Genomic DNA, 20,271 nt, shown 5'->3' on the forward strand with positions numbered 1-20,271 from the left:
CAACTATTGTTTGCTTTGCCTTTTCTAAGAAGGCACACATGGCTATAGTAGGATTGGCTAGAGAATAATCCTGTTCTTCCAGGTCAAGCTTTATTGCATTGTTTACTGTAACATGCTGATGAAACCCAACACCCAAAGTCTGTTCTTTCTCCAGTCTCCTTCACCATCATCCCAATGTTGATGCTGCTTAAAACAGCCACTAGACGGAGGGAAAGGGGGCTGAGTGGTATAAAAAGACTTTGTAAAAAAGGAACTTCATTGTCAGAGGCAATGACAATGAAGGTATTGTCATTGCAGAGGTACAGCTGAACAATCGTAAAAAGTAACTTGGTGACAGTGACAGTATGTTTCAAGTCAGTACTGGGAATACAATTAGGTAAACATAGGCCCGGGACAGATGGGCCTGAAGCAGTGTGCTGCCGCCAATACTAAGGTTCGGGAACATGCAGTAACCGCACGCTCCTGAGCCCTAGCACATCACAGTGGCAACATCATGGCGGTGTCCTATCCACATGGGTACTGCCATGATGATGTAAGCAATGCACAGTGTACAGATGTCACTGTGCATCGCTTATGTCACCGGTGCGCCAATGACATGCACCGGGCACCACAAAAAGAACCCCTTTTTCCGGGTTCTTTTTACTGTGGAGGGACACCACACTGTTTGGCTGCTGCGGCATCCCTCTGGAAGAAAAATCGGTGCCTCCTGCCCGCTGTTTCGGGGTGGTGTACCGCGGCATGGAATGCATGTTCCACAGAAAACATGTTTAAAGAGTTTTTTTTTTTAAAAATGAATGCAGTTATTTTAAAAAGACTCAAAATGCTTCAAAAATATTGAATGATTCAATCATTTTCATGTTTGTAGAACAATATAGTGGTTTGGGGTATGGGCTATGACTGTAAAGACCAGGAGTCAGATCCCTGCTCAGCCATGGAAACCCTCTCAGCCACCTTGGGAAAATCACACTCTCCGCTGCAAAGGAAAGTAGAGGCAAACCTCTTTGCTTTCCTTCTTGGCAAGAACAAATCTTGCCAAGAAAATCCAGGATAGGTCCGCTTTACAATCTCCATAAGTTGGAAATGACTTGAAGGCAGATATCAAGAAAGGAACTCATATATTTATTTATTTATTTATTGTTTGTTTGTTTGTTTGTTTGTAGGACTTGTGTCTGTGTCTCTCTATGTGTGCTTGCAGTTCCTTTAAACTACAAGTGTGCTTTCTGTGTCTTTTTAATATTCATAGGAACACAGGAAGAGAGCAGGGGAGAGAGTGTGAGAGTGCTCCTATAAACATTAAGATTTTTTTTCATTCAAATCATTCAATATTTCTGAAGTATTCTGATGCCATTTAAAACAAAATGTTTGCTTTTGTAATGTTTGTAGGATTGACTAATAGATCTAACTAATTTATTCTTACAACCTCCTTTTTTATTTTATTGCTATGACAGAAAATTGATGATAATGTTTTTAATTCACGCATCATAAAGTTCAAACAAACATTAAATATATATTATAAAATATTAATAAAATGCCTACATATAATCATTTTATTTGATGCTAATCTTGGAAGGATTATGTGCAGTGCACTCTACTGGTAAGGTTATTTTTGTAGTTATACTTCATTATAGTGCTCCATAATAATAGATCTTCATAGCATATTACATATTAGACAGGAAATTATAATGATGTCTGCTTTTCAGCTCTGTTTGTGTGAAAAAAATTGTGATGATATTAAATTGTCCCTCAGATTTATTCTATTTCTGTTATTAAATATAATAATGAAACATCCACATGGCATTAGATTGCTAACAATGAATGGCTATTTACATATATTTAGCAAGTTACAGTGAGTGCATTACTAATACTTCTGCTGGACCTGTAGGATTATAACAATGTTGTAACTAGAAGGTTCAGGCAAATAAGTGTATAAATTAACTCATTGATAGGACAGTGACACACATTTCTATGCAGAGGTAAGTTCCTTTGAGTTCAGCAGGGTATGTATAGCAAGGTATGTGCACACAAGGTATACACAAGGTATTCAGCAAGGTATGTGTACACACACACTAACTTGGTATGTAGATATAAGAAGTTATTTATCTTTGTTATAGTAATATAAAAACTTCTATAGTAGCCTGTCATGCAAGACAAGGTTCCCCTAAACATTTTACTAAGTGTACCAGCAAAGGTTGCTGTTTGCCACTGTATCTCTCTCCTGGTTTATTATTATTGTTATTATTATTATTAACTTTATTCATATCCCACTTCCTCCCCCAAATCAGAATCAGTGTGGCTTCCAGAAGTCAACAGTGCCACATAACCCATAATTCAAAGTGTAATGTGGGTTTTAATTTCTCATTCAGAATCATTAGCTTCAGCAGCAGTTGCAGCTATATAGAATATCAATGGCAGTAGCAAATAAGAGTATAAATAGAAGGATGAAGGATGTTCATAACTGGTAACCCTTTTTAATTAAATTTGGTTTTGACACATTGGAGATGGTGAGTATTTATACACATTTTAGTAAATTAGTAACTGGAAGTGGAATTTTCCAAAAAGCTAGGCATGGGAAATACAGATTTATGTCAATGGTTTGGCTTAATGCAAGAACAATGATTTGCAACTGAAAGAGAACATGCTGTGTCCTTTTAAGCAAAAATATGTTTTAAACCTTGTGAGAATTTTGTTCCTTGCTCTTTAACAGTTTCCACTCAGCATGAGTGGATTAGATTCACTGGATCTAAACTGACATTGAGGAAGATGTGTTTCTGTTGTTTAACGTTTGGTGGTTTTGCTAGGGTGAAAGATGCTCATTCTCTGTCCAGATGTGGCATTATTTCTGCTGTGCTCTTCATCATGATCTATGGACTGTTCTACCCCCTGCGCTAGCCCAGGAGATTCTAAAAGAAGTGCTGGAAAAATCTTTGGCACTTTTGGCCTGCAGATATTTTCAAGCCCAGCCCAGTTACAAAAGGACACCACAAATAAGGTGATTATTTGTTATTATTTTGTAGTATGAATAAAGTGATTGCATTATTGTTGTTCTCATTCTTCTGTTGAGTTAACATTTAAAGTGTCATCACTGAAAAATGATGGAATAATAACAAAATAAAATATTTAAAACAATACATGTTAACGTATTAAAAATACAAAGAGAGCAATCAGTTTAAAAACAGCAACAAAAATTATACAGTCAACATCTGTTCAGGAAAAACAAACCTTTTAAATATGTTGTGTAAAGAACAGTAAGTAATGAACTTTTAAACTTGACTTCCTGTTTTGTGCCATGGGTAGAATTTATGTATACTTCCCACTGTCAACACTGAGTATTAGGCTCATGTATTCCCCTTCTGTGTGCCAGAAAGAAGAGATTGGAAGCTTTTTCTTTTGTTTTAGGTCAATCACAGTTGATTACACCATCTGAGCCTTAACTACAGTTTGTAGTAACAAACTGACTTCTTGAACTATGGTTTTGAAATTGGCTTGTTTCAACAAGCCATGATGATGATAAATTGTATTTTGCCAGGTTCAAGCATCACAACAAGTTGTGTTTGACCTAAAAAAAGAAAAGAAAATTTCAGTATACTCAAAACCATACCAGTGGAGGAGACATAAGAGACCTGAAACTCAGATGTGGCATGTTTCAATTAGGCTAAACTATCCCACAGAAACAGAATCTGTGTAGAGGCATGTTTCTGGAAGGATTCAGCTATTCAGTGTAGAAAATATGTCTCTGAGAAGTAGTTGTTCCCATTTCATACTATGATTATTATTTTTTATACAGTCTGCCCTTGCCTTACACGGGGATCTGTTCTGGACCCCCCCCCCCCCCGCATAAGGCACAAAGCACGTATGCTTGAGCCCCATTAGATATAATGGAGCTTGTATTCACTGTGTGGCCATGTGTGTGCGCCATGGGCGCACACCCCATTCTCCCATTCTCCCAGTGGTTTCCACGTAAGCTGGAAGCTGCCTATAACAAGCCCACATATAGCGTGGGCTCACTGTACTTCTTTGTTAGCAGGATATGTGAAAGAACTGTCCTATAATAAACATGCTCTAGTGGAGATCTTTAACAAAAATAGAGAATATCTAGTGAGATAATTAAATGTGTAGTTTTCACACTTCCCACCTGTAGGTGTGTACCTTCCCATTTCCACCCAAATTCCATTTGTTAGCTCTTGCATAACTGACATTTGGCATTTTAAAATTAAATTTCCTGTGTTTCCCATGATTAGCTCTGCCCATAAATTATAAGAAATAGATATTAAAAACTGTTAACAGAAAACAGCTGTGGAATAAAAACTGTACAAAAGACAAGTTGGTTGATATGAATCAACCATATAAGAGTATTATAATCTTACAAAGAAATAAAAGGACTACTGAAACTGGATAGATTCATTTTTTTAATATATCATGTACTGTGTATTCCAACATATAGTACAATTTGGAAGGAATGTATAAATCCTAAAATCTGTAGTATGCACAAGATTAGTAGATTTCAGTATTTGTAAATAGTTATTCAGAGAGCAGGTAATATTTTCTCTATAAGTAAATAATAATCAATAGCGCTCTTTCTCTATCGTTCTTGCTCTCACTCTCTCTGTGTACAGTATAATGTATTGGAGTAGAGTTGCTCTTTAATGTTAATTGTGGAGTCAGAAATATAACTTTAGCTGCCAGAATATTTAAGCTGTTTCTGTTCTATCTGTGCTTGGTATGGATGCAGTGCTTTTTGGGTATGTTCACATTACTCACTCTTCTCAAAATGCTTGACGAGCAGATGTATACATTGTTTAGATAGCAGCCCTGATCTGTTAAAATCAAAATGGGTCGTTTGTCACTAATTCAAATAGGTTTTAGGCTGTGGATTTAATCTCTAATATATCCATATAGAATTAGGAAAGAAGTCTTCATGAAACCAATTGGTGTCAGCGGTATTGACTCAACTCAAGGAAACTTCCACTATTGGTAAAGAATTATAAGGAACAAATTAAAGGCATTCCGTAGCACCTTTAAAACTAATTGGGACAAAGTAATTTCTGTCATAAACTTTCATGGATTACAGTCTACTGCACATCTGATCAAGTGGACTGTACATCACAAAAGCTTATGCTTGAATTCCCCCCCCCCCCTTCCAGGTTAGTATCAAGGATGTTACTGGAATTCTTTATGTTGTTATGAGGATGTATTTGGAATTACATAATTACAAATTAAATACTGCTATCCAAGTCTAAGGCGGGTTATAGACCACCGCTTTGAGGCGGTCTGCTGCCGCCGCCGCTTGCTCCATATGGGAGCTGCACCAGCCACACCGCGCGGCTCCCGCGCAGAGCTGGTGCATTTGCGACGTCATAGGCGCTGCGACATGTTCGGACACTATGCGTCCGATATGTAAAGATGGCGCCGGCCGTGTGGAACGGCCGGCGCCATATTGTACGGACAGAGTCCGTATTAGACCCAGGGGCGTCTAGAAGAGACGCCCCTTTTTTAAAATGGGACGTCCTGCGGACGTCCCAAGTGTCGGTGTGTAACCGGCCCATAATTCACTATGCATAGCTCAAAGCAAACCAAGTTTTTCCACAATGAATTACTTCCCTGTTTGTTTCTATGGAGAGAACTTACCCACATGTACAGAACAGTGCACATTTAGATTATGTTCATAGTTGAAAATCAGGAGAACCCTCTGTGTCATTTTTGAAAGATTGTGCCAAAAGATTCTTACAACTTCAGGTAATGACAAGGGTGTACCCTCCCCCCCCCCTCATGTTAGAATGATTTCTGCATTGTAGGAGATGATGTGGATTTTAATGCAATTTTTCCTTTATCTTTGGGGCTCTTGTTTTATCTCTTACAGAATAGATGTCACAGCAATTTTGATGACCTGTGAAAAGATATTGTGGTCAGTTTGTGGCTCAGTACAAGAACTTCTGAGCCCACATATAGACAAAAATCCTCACATTTATAAAGTACACAGGCATTGCAATAATTTACTTGCAGCTGCTGTCATTTTAACTACACCACTGGAGAATCTTTATAAGTAAGTGGTGATGTTCTATTTTAAGACATGTATGTATGTATGTACCTTAATCTAGGAGAAATAACTGTATTTGTATGATACCTGATTTTCTAGCATGGATCAAAATTTGAACTTTGATTTCAGGTATGGGTAAGAATGGATATTTGCTTTCCCCCTCTTGCAGCAGATTTGAGAAAAATATGGTTACAACTGTTCTGCTTGACCAAGAGCCAACATTTCACTGTTATACTTCCCCACTCTTTCCTCCACCCTAGCTCTTGGTGCCACCCGAAAACAAGCTGAGCACATTGACACCAAAACCACCAGAGCACATTTTGAGAGAGCCTTCTGAGCTATGATGTCCCATTTCTAGAATGCCCTACCCTTTGAGATGTCATTGGTGTGACTGCTGGTTCCTCCTGGTAGCAAGTCAAAACATAGGTTTATGTTAAAGCTTAATTTAAAATTAGGGCTTAACCATCTTAGTTTTTTATCCTTTTTTAATATGTTTTGTCTTGTTTAAATTATTTTATTGCTTTAATCTGAAATGGTTTTAAGTTGTTTATATTGTTTTCATGGTGCACTGTGCAGGAGTACTTGGAAAACAACTCCCAGCATTGCATCACCAGCAACAACACCAAAAAAAAAAAAAAAAAGGAAAAAAAGACTCTGAATGCCTTTTGAGGACTGGAGAGGGGCATTTGTGCCATGGTTTTGACCCTACCAGGGCCATTGGAGACTCAGATGCAGCCTTTCTTACGACAAGAAGTGACCCAAAAGTCAGTTCCTATTATTAAAAAAGACCTTTCCTGGGCCTAAAATGACTGGAGGGGGTGAAATCATAATAAAATTGCCTCAACACCCTTAGAGATTGTTTGGGAGCATTTGAGGGCAAAAAGGTTTTGAATTATTTTTTAAAAACAAACAGACAAACAAGCTTCATTTATATACTGCTTCATACCGCCTAAGCAGTGTCTAAGTGGTTTACAACTGTAAACTAATTTGCCCCCAACAATCTGGGTACTCATTTTAGCCACCTAGGAAGGATGCAAGCCTGAGTCAAGCTTGAGCCCCTTTGCTGGTTTTGAAATCGCAGCCTTATGGTTTTGAGTGAGTGGCTGCAGTACAGGCATTTAACCACTGCACCACTGGGTGTTTTTTAAAGGGCCCTGAGGAGACCACATGCATCATGAGAGCTGCACTTTGCACATCCCTGTAGTGATTAGGGTTTGGGCAAGACATTCAGTATTTTACTGCTATGTTTATACTGTACATAATTTTGCTCTAGTATGAAAAATCACTTAAACTGGCAAAACTCTTATGATACCTTATATATTAATAAGGTGTATATAGTGCTCCCTTAGTTTTATCAGATAACAACCATATTTTTCAGTGTAATGGATTTATTTTGAGAATAAATCATAATTGGAGGAAGAGTCAAACTGATTATAGTTCTAAAGATCCTAGGAGAATGAATGATATTTCTTTGTACAATTCTAAGTGCCTTCATCTAGTAAACTCCATATTTTAAGTGTTGTGGGAAGGGCATATTTTCTGTCAAACAATCAGGTACCGAGCCAACTACACAGGCCTTTGAGGCTAAACAAAGCAGCACAACATGCCTGTTTCTGCATTTGAATCCATGCTGTTTTACATATTATATTCAAGCAAAATAACAACAAACTTATTATTGATCAATCAACAGTTGTACAGATAGGTTATCTTACATCCCATAAAGTAGTGCTAGTGATAGCCACCTTTGTTTACTTAGAGAGCTGAAGTCTTCTCTGCAATCAATAAACCACATCAGGAGAATGGCACACTTGATTCAGAACTATATATCTTGAAGCTCATCAAAATACAACAAGAACTTCCTTTTAGCAGATTGTGTGTCATTAATATATGGGGGAAAGAAACAAAGTGATGCCTGCTATGCATAGAAAACGGAGCATATGTTCATTAAAGCTATTAAAAACTATAGCTTATCTTTGAAAGCAAGTACCAATTAATTCAGCTGACAACATTGATGTAGGCTGAGACCATATATAAGATACAGTTAATGGTAATAGTTTTCTAAGCCTTATGCAACATTTCTCTTTAATATCAGCAAATGAAGCTCAGAATTTTAGGAACAGTCTTCTTTTGCATTTATATATTGCACTTGGATTAAGATTGCCCTCAAAAGCAGGGTTAACCAGAGTATTATTTAATGGTGAAAATAGGTGGAGAAGTATCACTGCTCTCTGCTAAGATAAAATTATAATGATGTCACACAAACTCATTTTCAACTCATTCTTTATTCTTTTTCTGTGGCCACTTCTGGAAATTTCTAAGGTAACCAGGTCCCAAGCTGTGCTTCATAAATGAAACTTTATACTTTAAATATAATTAGGAAAAATATAATTAGGGAAAAACCCTTCTATAATAAAGTGTGAACCCGAACGACTACATTTTACTCTGGCTGAAATATGGGGTGTCTGAAAATTATCTTTACAATTTTAATCCTATAGAATCGAAATGGTAAAGATAATTTTCAGACACTCTGTATTAATAGACAATGGAAAGAATAACCACAATTAAAGAATGTGGAAATTACACAACCTTGAGACTGAAAATGCCAAGATAAACTACAGTTGGACCTCAATATCCACGGACTTGCCATCCACGGATTTGTGCATACGCAGATGGTAAGCCCACACTGTCCCCTATGGCAGCTCATGCATGCATGCATTGGAGACAACTGCACTGAAGTCCTTCCTTCCTTCCTTCCTTCCTTCCTTCCTTCCTTCCTTCCTTCCTTCCTTCCTTCCTCTCTCTCCCCCTTTCTCCCCCTGCGAGGCTTCAGCCCTACCTTGGCTTTGGGGGCAGAGGCTGGAGCCTCGTCAGCCAGAGGGAGCCAGAGCCAAACTTGGATCTCGGAGCCTGGAGGTTCCATCCCAAGTGTTGGGACTGAGGGTGGGAAGCTACCTGTGGCTGACAGGGCTCCAGCCTATGCCTCCAAACCACCTTCAAAGCCCAGCACAGGGCAGAAGCCTTGCAGGGGGAAGGAGGAAGAAAGGAGATAAGGAAGGAGGGAAGGGAAACCTCAGTCGCATTGCCCCAATGGCAGTGCGGCTGTGTGGTTGTGCTGCCATTGGGAACAATAGGACTTGAGTATCCACGGATTTGGGTCTGGAACGGATCCCACGAAGATACCAAGGGCGGACTTTATTATAGGAAACTATAGTATTTGACTTAATTTCAAATACAGTGGACCCTCCCACATTTGCTGGCATTAGGGTGATTATTTTGGGCAGAGGTTGCCAATAGAGTCATGCTGGAAGACCTAGAGATTCCCAGAGATGACATATTAATCAAATCTGTAGTATACTTCTATAATTTCTTTCCAGCTGATCTTCCATTCTCTTTATCAATGTATGTAATTGCAACCAATACCCCTTTGCTTGTTTACAAGTCCACCACAAATGGTAAAATGTCCCTTGTTTTTTTGTACTCTTAGAAAACCTTTGAGACCCCCTTGTAGGTTTTAGTCTGTTTCTTAGAATCATACACCACAGATACATAATTTTGTAAAAATCCTCTTTAAGGTCATAGCATATGGTCAATCACCAGTTCAACATTTAAACATAATTGCAATTTAAACTTAGATTTACATTGTTCAAAACCATATTTTAATCCAATCTTTCAAATAACTGTGTAAATATAAAAACAATGGAAAACAAATAACCCTCCATAACAAGTTCTTTTGTTTTCATAATATATTCTTCATGGCAATTATCCAACATTTTCTGATACCTCAATGTTTTTTTTGCCTTTTCTTTTTAGATAGATAGATATGGAAGGCATGTCTCTCATGATTATTATTGAAACTTACATCTGCTTTCTATAGACGGAAATGGTTAACTTATAATGAAATATTAAAAATCCAAGAAAGGAATTATCATTGGAAGGCATTTATTGTCACTGGTTCCTTTATCATCAATTACATGAATAATAATAATAATAATAATAATAATAATAATAATAATAATAATATATTTATATCCCGCCCCTTTGAGATCAATCGGGGCGGCTCACAATAATAAAATACAATACAATATATATCAAAATCTACTTCCCTCCCCCCCCTTAAAAAGTTATTAAATCAATTATAATTAAAACAACATCAACACATACACACCATTACAAAACAAACAAAAACAAAACAGCAAACTGTGGCAGCATTCCACTCAAATTTCCAGGGAGGACCTTAGGGACTCTCATGAGAAGAGGGTTCCTGAGGCTGGGATTATCTATCCAGGAAAGGCCTGCTGGAAGAGATCCATCTTGACAGCCTTTTTAAAGCTGTCTAAAGATGTCAGTTGATGGATCTCGTCCGGCAGGTCGTTCCATAGTCTAGGGGCGACAACAGAAAATGCCCTCTGGGAGGTAGCCGAAAGCCTAGATCTTTGAGGCTGCAGCAAATTCCTCCCAGAGGACCGGAGTGTGCGGGGAGGATTATATGGGAGGAAACTATAATGAGATAGTTTGGACCCAACCCATTTAGGGCTTTAAAGGTGATAACCAACACCTTGTACTGGGCCCAGAAACCAATAGGCAGCCAGTGGAGGGACTTTAATACCAGAGTAATATGGTCCCTCCTCGATGTTCCTGACACTACTCTGGCCGCCATATTCTGCACTAATTGCAGTTTCCAAATCAAGCACAAGGGTAGCCCCATATAGAGCGCATTACAGAAATCTAGACATGAGGTTACCAGCGTGTGTACAACAGTCTCAAGATCCCTTACTTCCAGAAAAGGGCGCAGTTGGCGTATCAGCTGAAGCTGATAACAGGCGCTCTTGACTGTCGCATTCACCTGATTTGTCATCAGGAGCTACGAGTCAAGGAGCACCCCCAGACTGCGAACACATCACTGGAGGAGAGTGTGACCCCATCCAGGACTGGGGGTTGCAGCCCAATTCTTGGTTTCGGGGCTGCTACTGTGAGCGCCTCCATCTTGTCCGCATTCAGTTTCAATCTGTTTTTCCTCATCCAGCCCATTACTGCCTGAAGACATTCATTGAGAGAAGAGATGACATCAGAATTCAAGGCCAACGAACGAGACATGGAGAAATAGATCTGGGTGTCATTAGCATACTGATAATACCCAGCTCCATAACTCCGAATAATCTCACTAGCGACTTCATATAGATGTTAAATAACATCAGGGACAATATAGCACCCTGTGGAACCCCACAGGTGAGCTCCCTTTTACTGGAGCAGCTGTCCCCGAGCAGCACCCTCCGGGACCTGCCTGAGAGGAAGGACCAGAACCACTGCAATGCAGTGCCTCCGATACCTAACCCCTTCAAGCGGTCCAAGAGGATGCCGTGATCTATCGTGTCAAAAGCCGCTGAGAGGTCTAGGAGCACCAACAGGGTCACACTACCCCTGTCAATGCTTAGACGCAGATCGTCAGTCAAGGCAACCCTGGCAGTCTCAACCACATGAGAAATTTAAACAAGATGTGAAACTACTGTAGATTTAGAAACAGAAGATGGAATTAGAGACAATTTTTTAAATTGGAAATAAAATACTAATTGCTAAACTTTATAATTTGATGATAAAATTAGATATGGAACATGACAGAATCAAGGATAACACAGACCTCAGGATACTACCAAACAATGTGAAAGCTGACTGTTGCAGTGTAGGATTTATTTACAGAGGACCAGAGGCAAAAACTATTTACGGCAATCACAGAGCACATGGACAAAAGCGAAACCAGCTTTCTCCAGGCTCACCAACACTCAACAACACCAGACCAACAACTGCTGACACCAACCAACCAATGACACACACTGAGCTGTGCTTCTTATCTGTTTGACTTCCTGTGATCTTGGCTAGTATATTACATCATGCACATAGCCTTATTGTCCAGGTCCTTCCTAATACACATTGTACTCTGGCTCCTCTACTGCTTGCTTCAAGGCCACAATCATCCGATGTCCAGGCCTTAGTCACACACACACACACTGACTCTGCAGTTTTGCAGGCATAATACTATATTATTATGGTGTGAAAGTAAATTTCATGAATTTTGGCATGAGTCCCACATATAGGTATTATGAGGTGGTATAGTGCACTGTACTTTTTCAGACTGCCATTGGAGAAATGCCATTTAAAAAAAAATATTTCCCCAGTTCAAATATTTTCCATACAAAAACAGAACAAAGCAAACCTAGCATCTCAAAGAGGGCCTGTATTTCACTGTGCTAGTTTTGTACTGGAATGTTTTTATGCAGAATGGCATTAAAAATGTGATTCCTCACCTATCATGTGAAGCAGCACAATAATCCATCTCCCAGTTTAGAAATCTATCGCATCGTCCCCATTTGTAGATTAGACAAGTAATGAAATTCAATTAATGAAAGACAGCACTATCAGACAATGAAGAGCCAAGTACTGTTCCTGTGTATAAGCTTTTCTGGTTTAGGATAGGGAATTGTGAAAGAGCATTCCCTTCTTATTTCCTATGGCTCTATTTCTTTTACTGCTGCAGGGTTGCAGTATCACTATTCTGTTTATAATAATTGACTAATATAACCGTTTTTATCCTTTTCCATTTTCCCCAACACTACCACTTCTCTTTCCCAGGCTAACTCTCTTACCCTTGTATAAAAAACAACCCATTCACCCCCCAAATAATATATCCAAAGAGCAGAGTGCATTGCAGAATGCATATATATCTTTTTAAAAATCAGCATGCTGTATCAGGGGGAGATCTCTTCAAAATAAAAGTTGAGTAGGTAGGACAGTGGCGGATAAAGAAAACTGTATCCAATCAGCAGTGTCCAGTATTTTCCAATAATTCTTTTTTCATCGTCCCACTAAATTTGCAACAGGTTGTTCTTGGTTATTTGCCCTGAACTGTACTTTTAATGTTCTCTCTTTTCCTTTTTTCTGTTTCTTCTTTTTTCCTTTTAATTGTTCAATTTTCTTTTTTAAAAAATCATTTCATACCAGCACAAAGGCTTGGAAGATTAAATCTCACTTTGTCATACACTACAGAAGAGTAGCATAACTGTACAATGGAATTTTCCTTGGTATCAAAGATGCTATCCTCAGCTCTTCAACAAGAGGCAACTTGTTATGTATAAAGCATTTCTTATGTATAAAGATAATTTCCTAGTAGCTTTTGGTATACCAGGCAAGTAAACCTAGATCCAGAAAAGCATTGGCATAATGGTGTGTGCAGAAGATAACTTTCTGTTCCTCCTAGCAGATCCTTGAGTTTTCTTCCCCCCCTTTGTGTCAGAATTCATCCTTTCAGGTCCAGCAGATAATCTTCTTTCCAAAGAAGTGGTTGTAAGGATAGGAAAGTTGACAGTCCTTGATGGTATGGGATATTCTCTCCTCTGTCCTGCTGAGGTTGAGACTTGAATGTGTTTTCAGTATCTCTGCCAGGACCACAAGATACTCTTGAAATCAGGAAGTGGAAGCAGACAGCTCAAGGTGAAGGATTTATTTATAGAGGATAAGATATCACTATTTACAAAGTCAAGGTAGAATTCCAGGATGGAATTAAAGAACTCGGACTTCCTTCTTATCAACTCACAGGAACACAGAGCTATACAAGAACTCTTAATGCTAACATATATCAACTCACTGCACTGACTCTACACTCCACAACTATGACCCACACATGTTTACATTCAGTTGAACCTTATATACCTTCGGCTGATGCCACCTTCCAGGACCTTGCATCAAGCATTACATCATGTACATCTCATCATACATATTACTCATACATTCACAGATGCAGTCCAATATGCATTAGTGGTCTGGCTCCTTCCAAGGGCATTTACCACCAGATGTCCTGGCTTTGTCACACAATGCACACACACATGACTGTGCAGTTCTTCAAATCTAATCAAGCACCAAATGGTGACACCCTCAGACTTGTCTAGATTGTCTCAGTGGTGGCAACTATGTAATTTCCACAACCCCACAGCTGTTCCTCTTCCTTTTTGATAGGCTAGATGGCACATGAAGGGAAAGGAAGGTACAAAGAAAACAGCATAGAATCATAGAGTTGGAAGAGACCACAAGAGCCATCCAGTCCAAACTCCTGCAGGAATATACAATCAAAGCATTATCGACACTGATGAACAGCTCTAGCCATCAGGAAGTCTTCCTAATGTTAATGTGCAATCTCTTTTCTTGTAGTTTGAATCAATTCCTGCAGGTCCTGTTTTCTGGAGCTGCAGAAAACAAACTTGCTCCATCTTCAGTATCATATTATTTCAGATATGTAAACAGGGGTATCATATCATCTCTTAAGCTTTTCTGTAGTTTGAATCCAATTAGCAGTTTGAATCCAGCTCTGTGTCCTAGATCCAAAACATACTGTAGAAACAATCCAGTTTGAGAGTGCTTTAACAGCCCTGGTTTAGTGCTAGGAAATCCTGGGAATTGTAGTTTATTGTGACACTATAGCGCTTGGCAGAGAAGGCTAAAGGTCTCACAAAACTACAGTCCCCAGTATTCCCTATCATTGAGCCAGGGCAGTTAAAGCTGCCTCAAACTGGATGATTTCTGCAGTATGTTTTGGACTTTAGTCTCTGGAGCAGCAGAAAACAAGCTTGTTCTATCTTCGATATGACAGATATTTTAACATGGCTATCATGTCACCTCTTAACTTTCTCTTCTCCAATTGAAACTTACCCTAAGCCACTAAGCAGCATTAATGGCCATTCCTCCATGCCAGGAAGCAGCACAAATGCATAGAGAAGGCAAAGCACAAACTCTTTGACAATAGCCTACAGAGAAAACTCTGATTTTGCCATTAAGGGCAAAATCCAGCAAGAAGCACAAAAGGTAGATCTAGGGGTGGTGCAACATGAAAAAAATCTTTTTAATTTCTGCCAGTCCTCAAGGGGCACACAATAAAATCTCTTGCACAAATAAAGATAAGGGACTGATGCCCATTGGACATAGAAGGGAGAGGTACATGCGAGAGCCACTTCTGCTTCATCTGCATGCAACATCACTGAGACTTCTTTTAAAAAGTTGTTCACTTGACCACTGCATATAAAAGTCATTGTTTAAACCATCAATCATATCATAAGTTGTGATTTTTCTGAAAGACATTCATACCTTTAGTTTCAATTCACCAGCACTAAAGAGGATTCTATCGTCTGTTGTCTGGAGTGACAGCCAAACCTATCAAACTGGGATGGTATGATAAGTCTCAATCAATTGAAATCTCCAGCTGGGTTAGAGCTTTTCCTGTGCAACCCGCAGTGTGTATGAAATATTGGTAGAATTAGAGCAAGGGGAGTCACATTTGCCTCAATCTTTGTGACATTTTTTCTGAGCTTATCTCTGATGTTGTGAGTTTTATATCTTACTGTCAAGAATGACAACTTCTTATCAAGACTTATTTAGTACTTTCAATGGGTCACACTCGGTAGCCTTTCTAGATTCACCCAACGGACTCTAATGTAAACCAGTTAGGCTCATAACAAGACAGTTCATTGTACATTTAAAATGAATCACATATTATGTCAAAGAAAGTAATACTTGCTCTAGATACCAAGAATGGATGTAGCAATATTGCTTTCAAAGGTGATAATACCTTCAGATGAGCTGCTATGCATCTTATTATCATTGTGTAAAAGCAGTCCTGAGGAAGAACTGCAAAGTTTTGGTATTCTTGTGGGTGTGTGATCAGTTCTACATTTTTATATGTATATCTTTATGCAGAGGAATGTGCTGCATCAGGTCTGACTATCCCTAGAATATGAATGGATGGTATGGTTAACACCCCAGGAGATGTTTCTCTACCCTTACACTGACAATACCTTGACCCTTCAGGCACCAGGACCATTGAGATACTGGACTTATGCTGAATTGTTGAGCATGTACAGTAGAGTACAGTACATTTAGAGCAAAGCTGTTTATGATTAAAAGTGAAGTGCCAAAATTTTCAGGTGACACCATTATTTTAGGATGTTGAAAAATAAGAAGATTGTGAAAAGTCCCCAAACAAATCTCCTAAGAGTAAATGAGGTGTGGTGTATAAAGTGATGGATATGGAGTATAAAATACTAATTTTGCCTCTATGGTAATGTCTTCTGAACTGACCATAGCTAAGGACAAAAACAGTCTTGGGAGTGATGGTAATGCAAGGAAATTATATATATATATATATATATATATATATATATATATATATATATATATGAAAACTAGTATGATAGTATCTCTATATAAATATGAGGTGTTACCATATTTGGACAGTCTGTGTGTTTCTGATTATTTCATATCAAAAATGATATTGTAGAGGTGAAAACTGCGAGGAAAAGATAACCAAAATGATCTTGCAGTCAACTCTTTCCTTAGGAGACCTATGCATAGTATCAAGTGTTCATACAGAAAAAAATCATAGAATCATAGAATCATAGAGTTAGAAGAGACCACTAGGGCCATCCAGTCCAACCCCCTGCCATGCAGGAAATCCAAATCAAAGCATCCCTGACAGATGGCCATCCAGCCTCTGTTTAAAGACCTCCAAGGAAGGAGACTCTATCACCCTCCGAGGGAGTGCATTCCACTGTCGAACAGCCCTTACTGTCAGGAAGTTCCTCCTAATGTTCAGGTGGAATCTCTTTTCCTGTAGCTTGCATCCATTGTTCTGGGTTCTGTTCTCTGGAGCAGAAGAAAACAAGCTTGTTTCCTCCTCAATATGACATCCCTTCAAATATTTAAATAGCGCTATCATATCACCTGTTAACCTTCTTTTCTCCAGGCTAAACATCCCCAGCTCCCTAAGTCGTTCCTCATAGGGCATGGTTTCCAGACCCTTCACCATTCCTTTGGACACGCTCCAGTTTCTCAATGTCCTTTCTGAATTGTGGCACCCAGAACTGGACACAATATTCTAGGTGGGGCCTGACCAAAGCAGAATACAGCGGCACTATTACTTCTCTTGATCTAGACACTACACTTCTATTGATGCAGCCTAAAATTGCATTGGCCTTTTTAGCTGCCGCATCACACTGTTCACTCATGTTCAACTTGTAGTCCACTTGGACTCCTAGATCCCTTTCACACGTAGTTTCATTCAGCCAGGTGTCCCCCATCCTATATTTGTGCGTTTTATTTTTCCGCCCTAAGTACAATACCTTACATTTCTCCGTGTTGAATTTCATTTTGTTAGCTGTGGCCCAGCTTTCTAGTCTATTCAGGTCATTTTGAATCTTGGTCCTGTCCTCTGGGGTATTAGCTATTCCTCCTAATTTGGTGTCATCTGCAAATTTGATAAGTATGCTCCCAATTCTGTCATCCAGGTCATTGATAAAGATGTTGAATAACACTGGGCCCAGGACAGAGCCCTGTGGGACCCCACTGGTCACTTCTCTCCAAGATGAAAAGGAGCCATTGTTGAGCACCCTTTGGGTTCGGCCGGTCAACCAATTACAGATCCATTTAACAGCTACTTTGTCTAGCCCACATTTTACAAGCTTGTATGCAAGAATGTCATAGGAAACCTTGTCAAAGGCCTTACTGAAATCAAGATATACTATATCCACAGCATTCCCTTCATCTACCAAGCTGGTAATTTTATCAAAGAAAGAGATCAGATTTGTCTGGCATGACCTGTTTCTCGGAAACCCATGTTGAGTTTTTGTGATTATGGAATTGCCCTCCAGATGTTCACAGACTCTTTGTTTAATTATCTGCTCTACAATCTTTCCTGGGATTGATGTCAGACTAACTGGACGATAATTGTTGGGATCCTATTTTTTTCCCCTTTTTGAAGATGGGGACAACGTTTGCCCTCCGCCAGTCTGCTGGGACTTCTCCTGTTTTCCAGGAGTTTTCAAAGATTATTGCCAATGGCTCCGATATTACATTTGCCAGTTCTTTTAATATCCTTGGATGGAGTTCATCTGGTCCCGGAGACTTAAATTCATTTAGATTAACAAGGTGTTCCTCTACTATCTCTTTACTTATTCTGTGCTGAAATTCCCCTATTCTGTCCTCTGCTCCATTATTCTCAGGTTGAGCACCCTTTGCCTTTTCTGAGAAAACTGAGGCAAAGAAGGTGTTGAGTAATTCTGCCTTTTCTCTGTCTTCTGTTAGCATCTTGCCATTTTCTCCACGCAGTGGCCCTACCGTTTCCTTCTTCTTCCTTTTGCTGTGGACATATCCAAAAAAGCCCTTTTTATTGTTCTTAACCTCTCTAGCAAGCCTGAGTTCATTCTGCGCTTTAGCTTTTCTGACTTTACCCCTACACATGCCTGCTATTTCTTTGAATTCCTTTTTCGTTATTTCCCCCTTTTTCCATTTCTTATACATGTTCCGTTTCAAACTTAGCTCGGTTGAAAGTTCCTTAGTCATCCATCCTAGTTTCTTGAGACTTCTCCCGTTTTTCTTTCTCACTGGAACTGTTTGAAATTGTGCCTTCAGTATCTCCCTTTTGAGAAATTCCCATCCGTCCTGAACTCCTTTATCTTTTAGTATTTCTGACCATGGAATCGCCCTCAATACTTCTCTAAGTTTACTGAAATCCGCTCTCCTAAAGTCTAGGATGCGTGTCTGACTATGCCTGGCTTCTCCTTTCCACTGTATTACAAACTCCAGGAGAACATGGTCACTTCCACCTAACGATCCCACCACTTGCACCCCATTAACCAAGTCATCCTTGTTGGTTAGGATCAGATCCAAAATAGCTGACCCCCTTGTTGCCTCTTCCACCTTTTGGACCATGAAATTGTCTTCCAGGCAAGTGAGGAATTTGCTAGGCCTTGAGGATTTTGCTGAGTTTGACTTCCAACAAATATCAGGATAGTTAAAGTCACCCATCACTACTACATCTCTCTTTTCTGACTGTGTGGTCATCTGTTCTAGAAAGATATCATCCAATTCCTCAGTCTGACTTGGGGGTCTGTAGTAGACTCCCACCGTAACATCTTTGTTGTTTCCCTCCCCTTTAATTTTTACCCAGATGCTCTCCACCTGGCTTCCATGATTGATGTCCAGGATCTCTTCACTGGTGTAAATATCTCTGACATATAGTGCTATTCCTCCTCCTTTCCTGTTTGGCCTATTTCTCTTAAAAAGCTTATACCACTCTATTTCCACATTCCAATCATGAGACTCATCCAACCAGGTTTCAGTGATGCCTATTATATCATATTTGCTTTGTTGTACTAGGAGTTCAAGTTCATCTTGCTTATTTCCCATGCTCTGTGCATTAGTGTAGAGACATCGCAGACCATGGTTCCCTTTTACTTGCTGCCTGTGCAAGTTTTTTTGCCTCCCACTGTTGGGTCCTTGCACTTTTTTTCTTGTTTCCTCTATGTCAGTTTGACTATTTTCGCCATCCCTTTCGCCTTCCTTAATATTGTCTCCCTTCCCCTCGGAACTCAGTTTAAAGCCCTCCTGATCAAGTTCTTGAGACTGTTGGCAAAAACATTTCTTCCAACTGGCGTGAGATGCAACCCATCTGTTGCAAGAAGTCCCTCCTCATGGAACCGCAGCCCATGATCGAAGAATCCAAATCCTTCTCGGCGGCACCATCTGCGAAGCCAGTTGTTCACATCCGCTATTTTCCTCTCCCTTCCTGGACCATGCCCTTCAACTGGCAGAAGAGACGAGATGACAACCTGTGCATCCATTCCTTTCAGCTTCCTACCAAGCGCCTCGTAATCCCTTTTGATGTTCTGAAGGTTGTGTCTTGCAGTATCATTAGTTCCCACGTGGACCAAAAGGAAGGGGTATTGGTCAGAAGGCTTGACCAGTCTTGTCAGCCTCTCTGTCACATCACGGATCTTTGCACCTGGAAGACAACACACCTCTCGAGACATCTTGTCAGGCCTACAAATCACTGCTTCTGTACCCCTCAGCAAGGAGTCCCCCACTACGACCACACGCCTCCTCCGAGGCTTAGCAGCAACTGTTCCCTCAGGTGGGACTCTCAGGCTCCCCTGCTCTGTCCCTGAAGTCTGTCCATGCTGCTCTTCTTCATTCTCCTTGATAAGGGAAAGAGCTTCGAATCAATTCTCTAGCTGCAAGCTCCCTGAAGAATCCCTTCTTGGCCTACTTCTCTTTGTGACATTCCTCCAGCTGTCTTCCTCCTGTGTATGTGAAGTGACCTCCTCCACCTTAGCATCTTCCTCTGCATGGTACTCATCCAAGATGGTTAGTTCTATTGTGTCCAGGAAATCCTCTTGTTCCCTAATATGCTGAAGCGTAGCTAC

At 39.8% G+C, this 20,271-nt stretch overlaps 1 protein-coding gene across 5 annotated transcripts in view; it reads left to right on the plus strand.

The window, feature by feature from the left end:
• KIAA0825 (KIAA0825 ortholog) overlaps positions 1-20,271 on the plus strand; it is a 250,061-nt gene that overhangs the window by 77,995 nt on the left and 151,795 nt on the right. For 4 of the 5 annotated variants that reach the window (XM_042449195.1, XM_042449197.1, XM_042449196.1 and 1 more), the window contains exons 10-11: positions 2,799-2,989; positions 5,858-6,040. In XM_042449195.1, coding sequence (XP_042305129.1) covers positions 2,799-2,989; positions 5,858-6,040 — 374 coding nt within the window. Of the gene's footprint in view, positions 1-2,798; positions 2,990-5,857; positions 6,041-20,271 lie in introns of those variants that run through there. The other variant, XM_042449200.1, reaches the window with a different exon arrangement.

This window comes from Sceloporus undulatus, chromosome 2, assembly GCF_019175285.1.
Source record: "Sceloporus undulatus isolate JIND9_A2432 ecotype Alabama chromosome 2, SceUnd_v1.1, whole genome shotgun sequence".
In the NCBI taxonomy this organism is placed as follows: Eukaryota; Metazoa; Chordata; class Lepidosauria; order Squamata; family Phrynosomatidae; genus Sceloporus; species Sceloporus undulatus.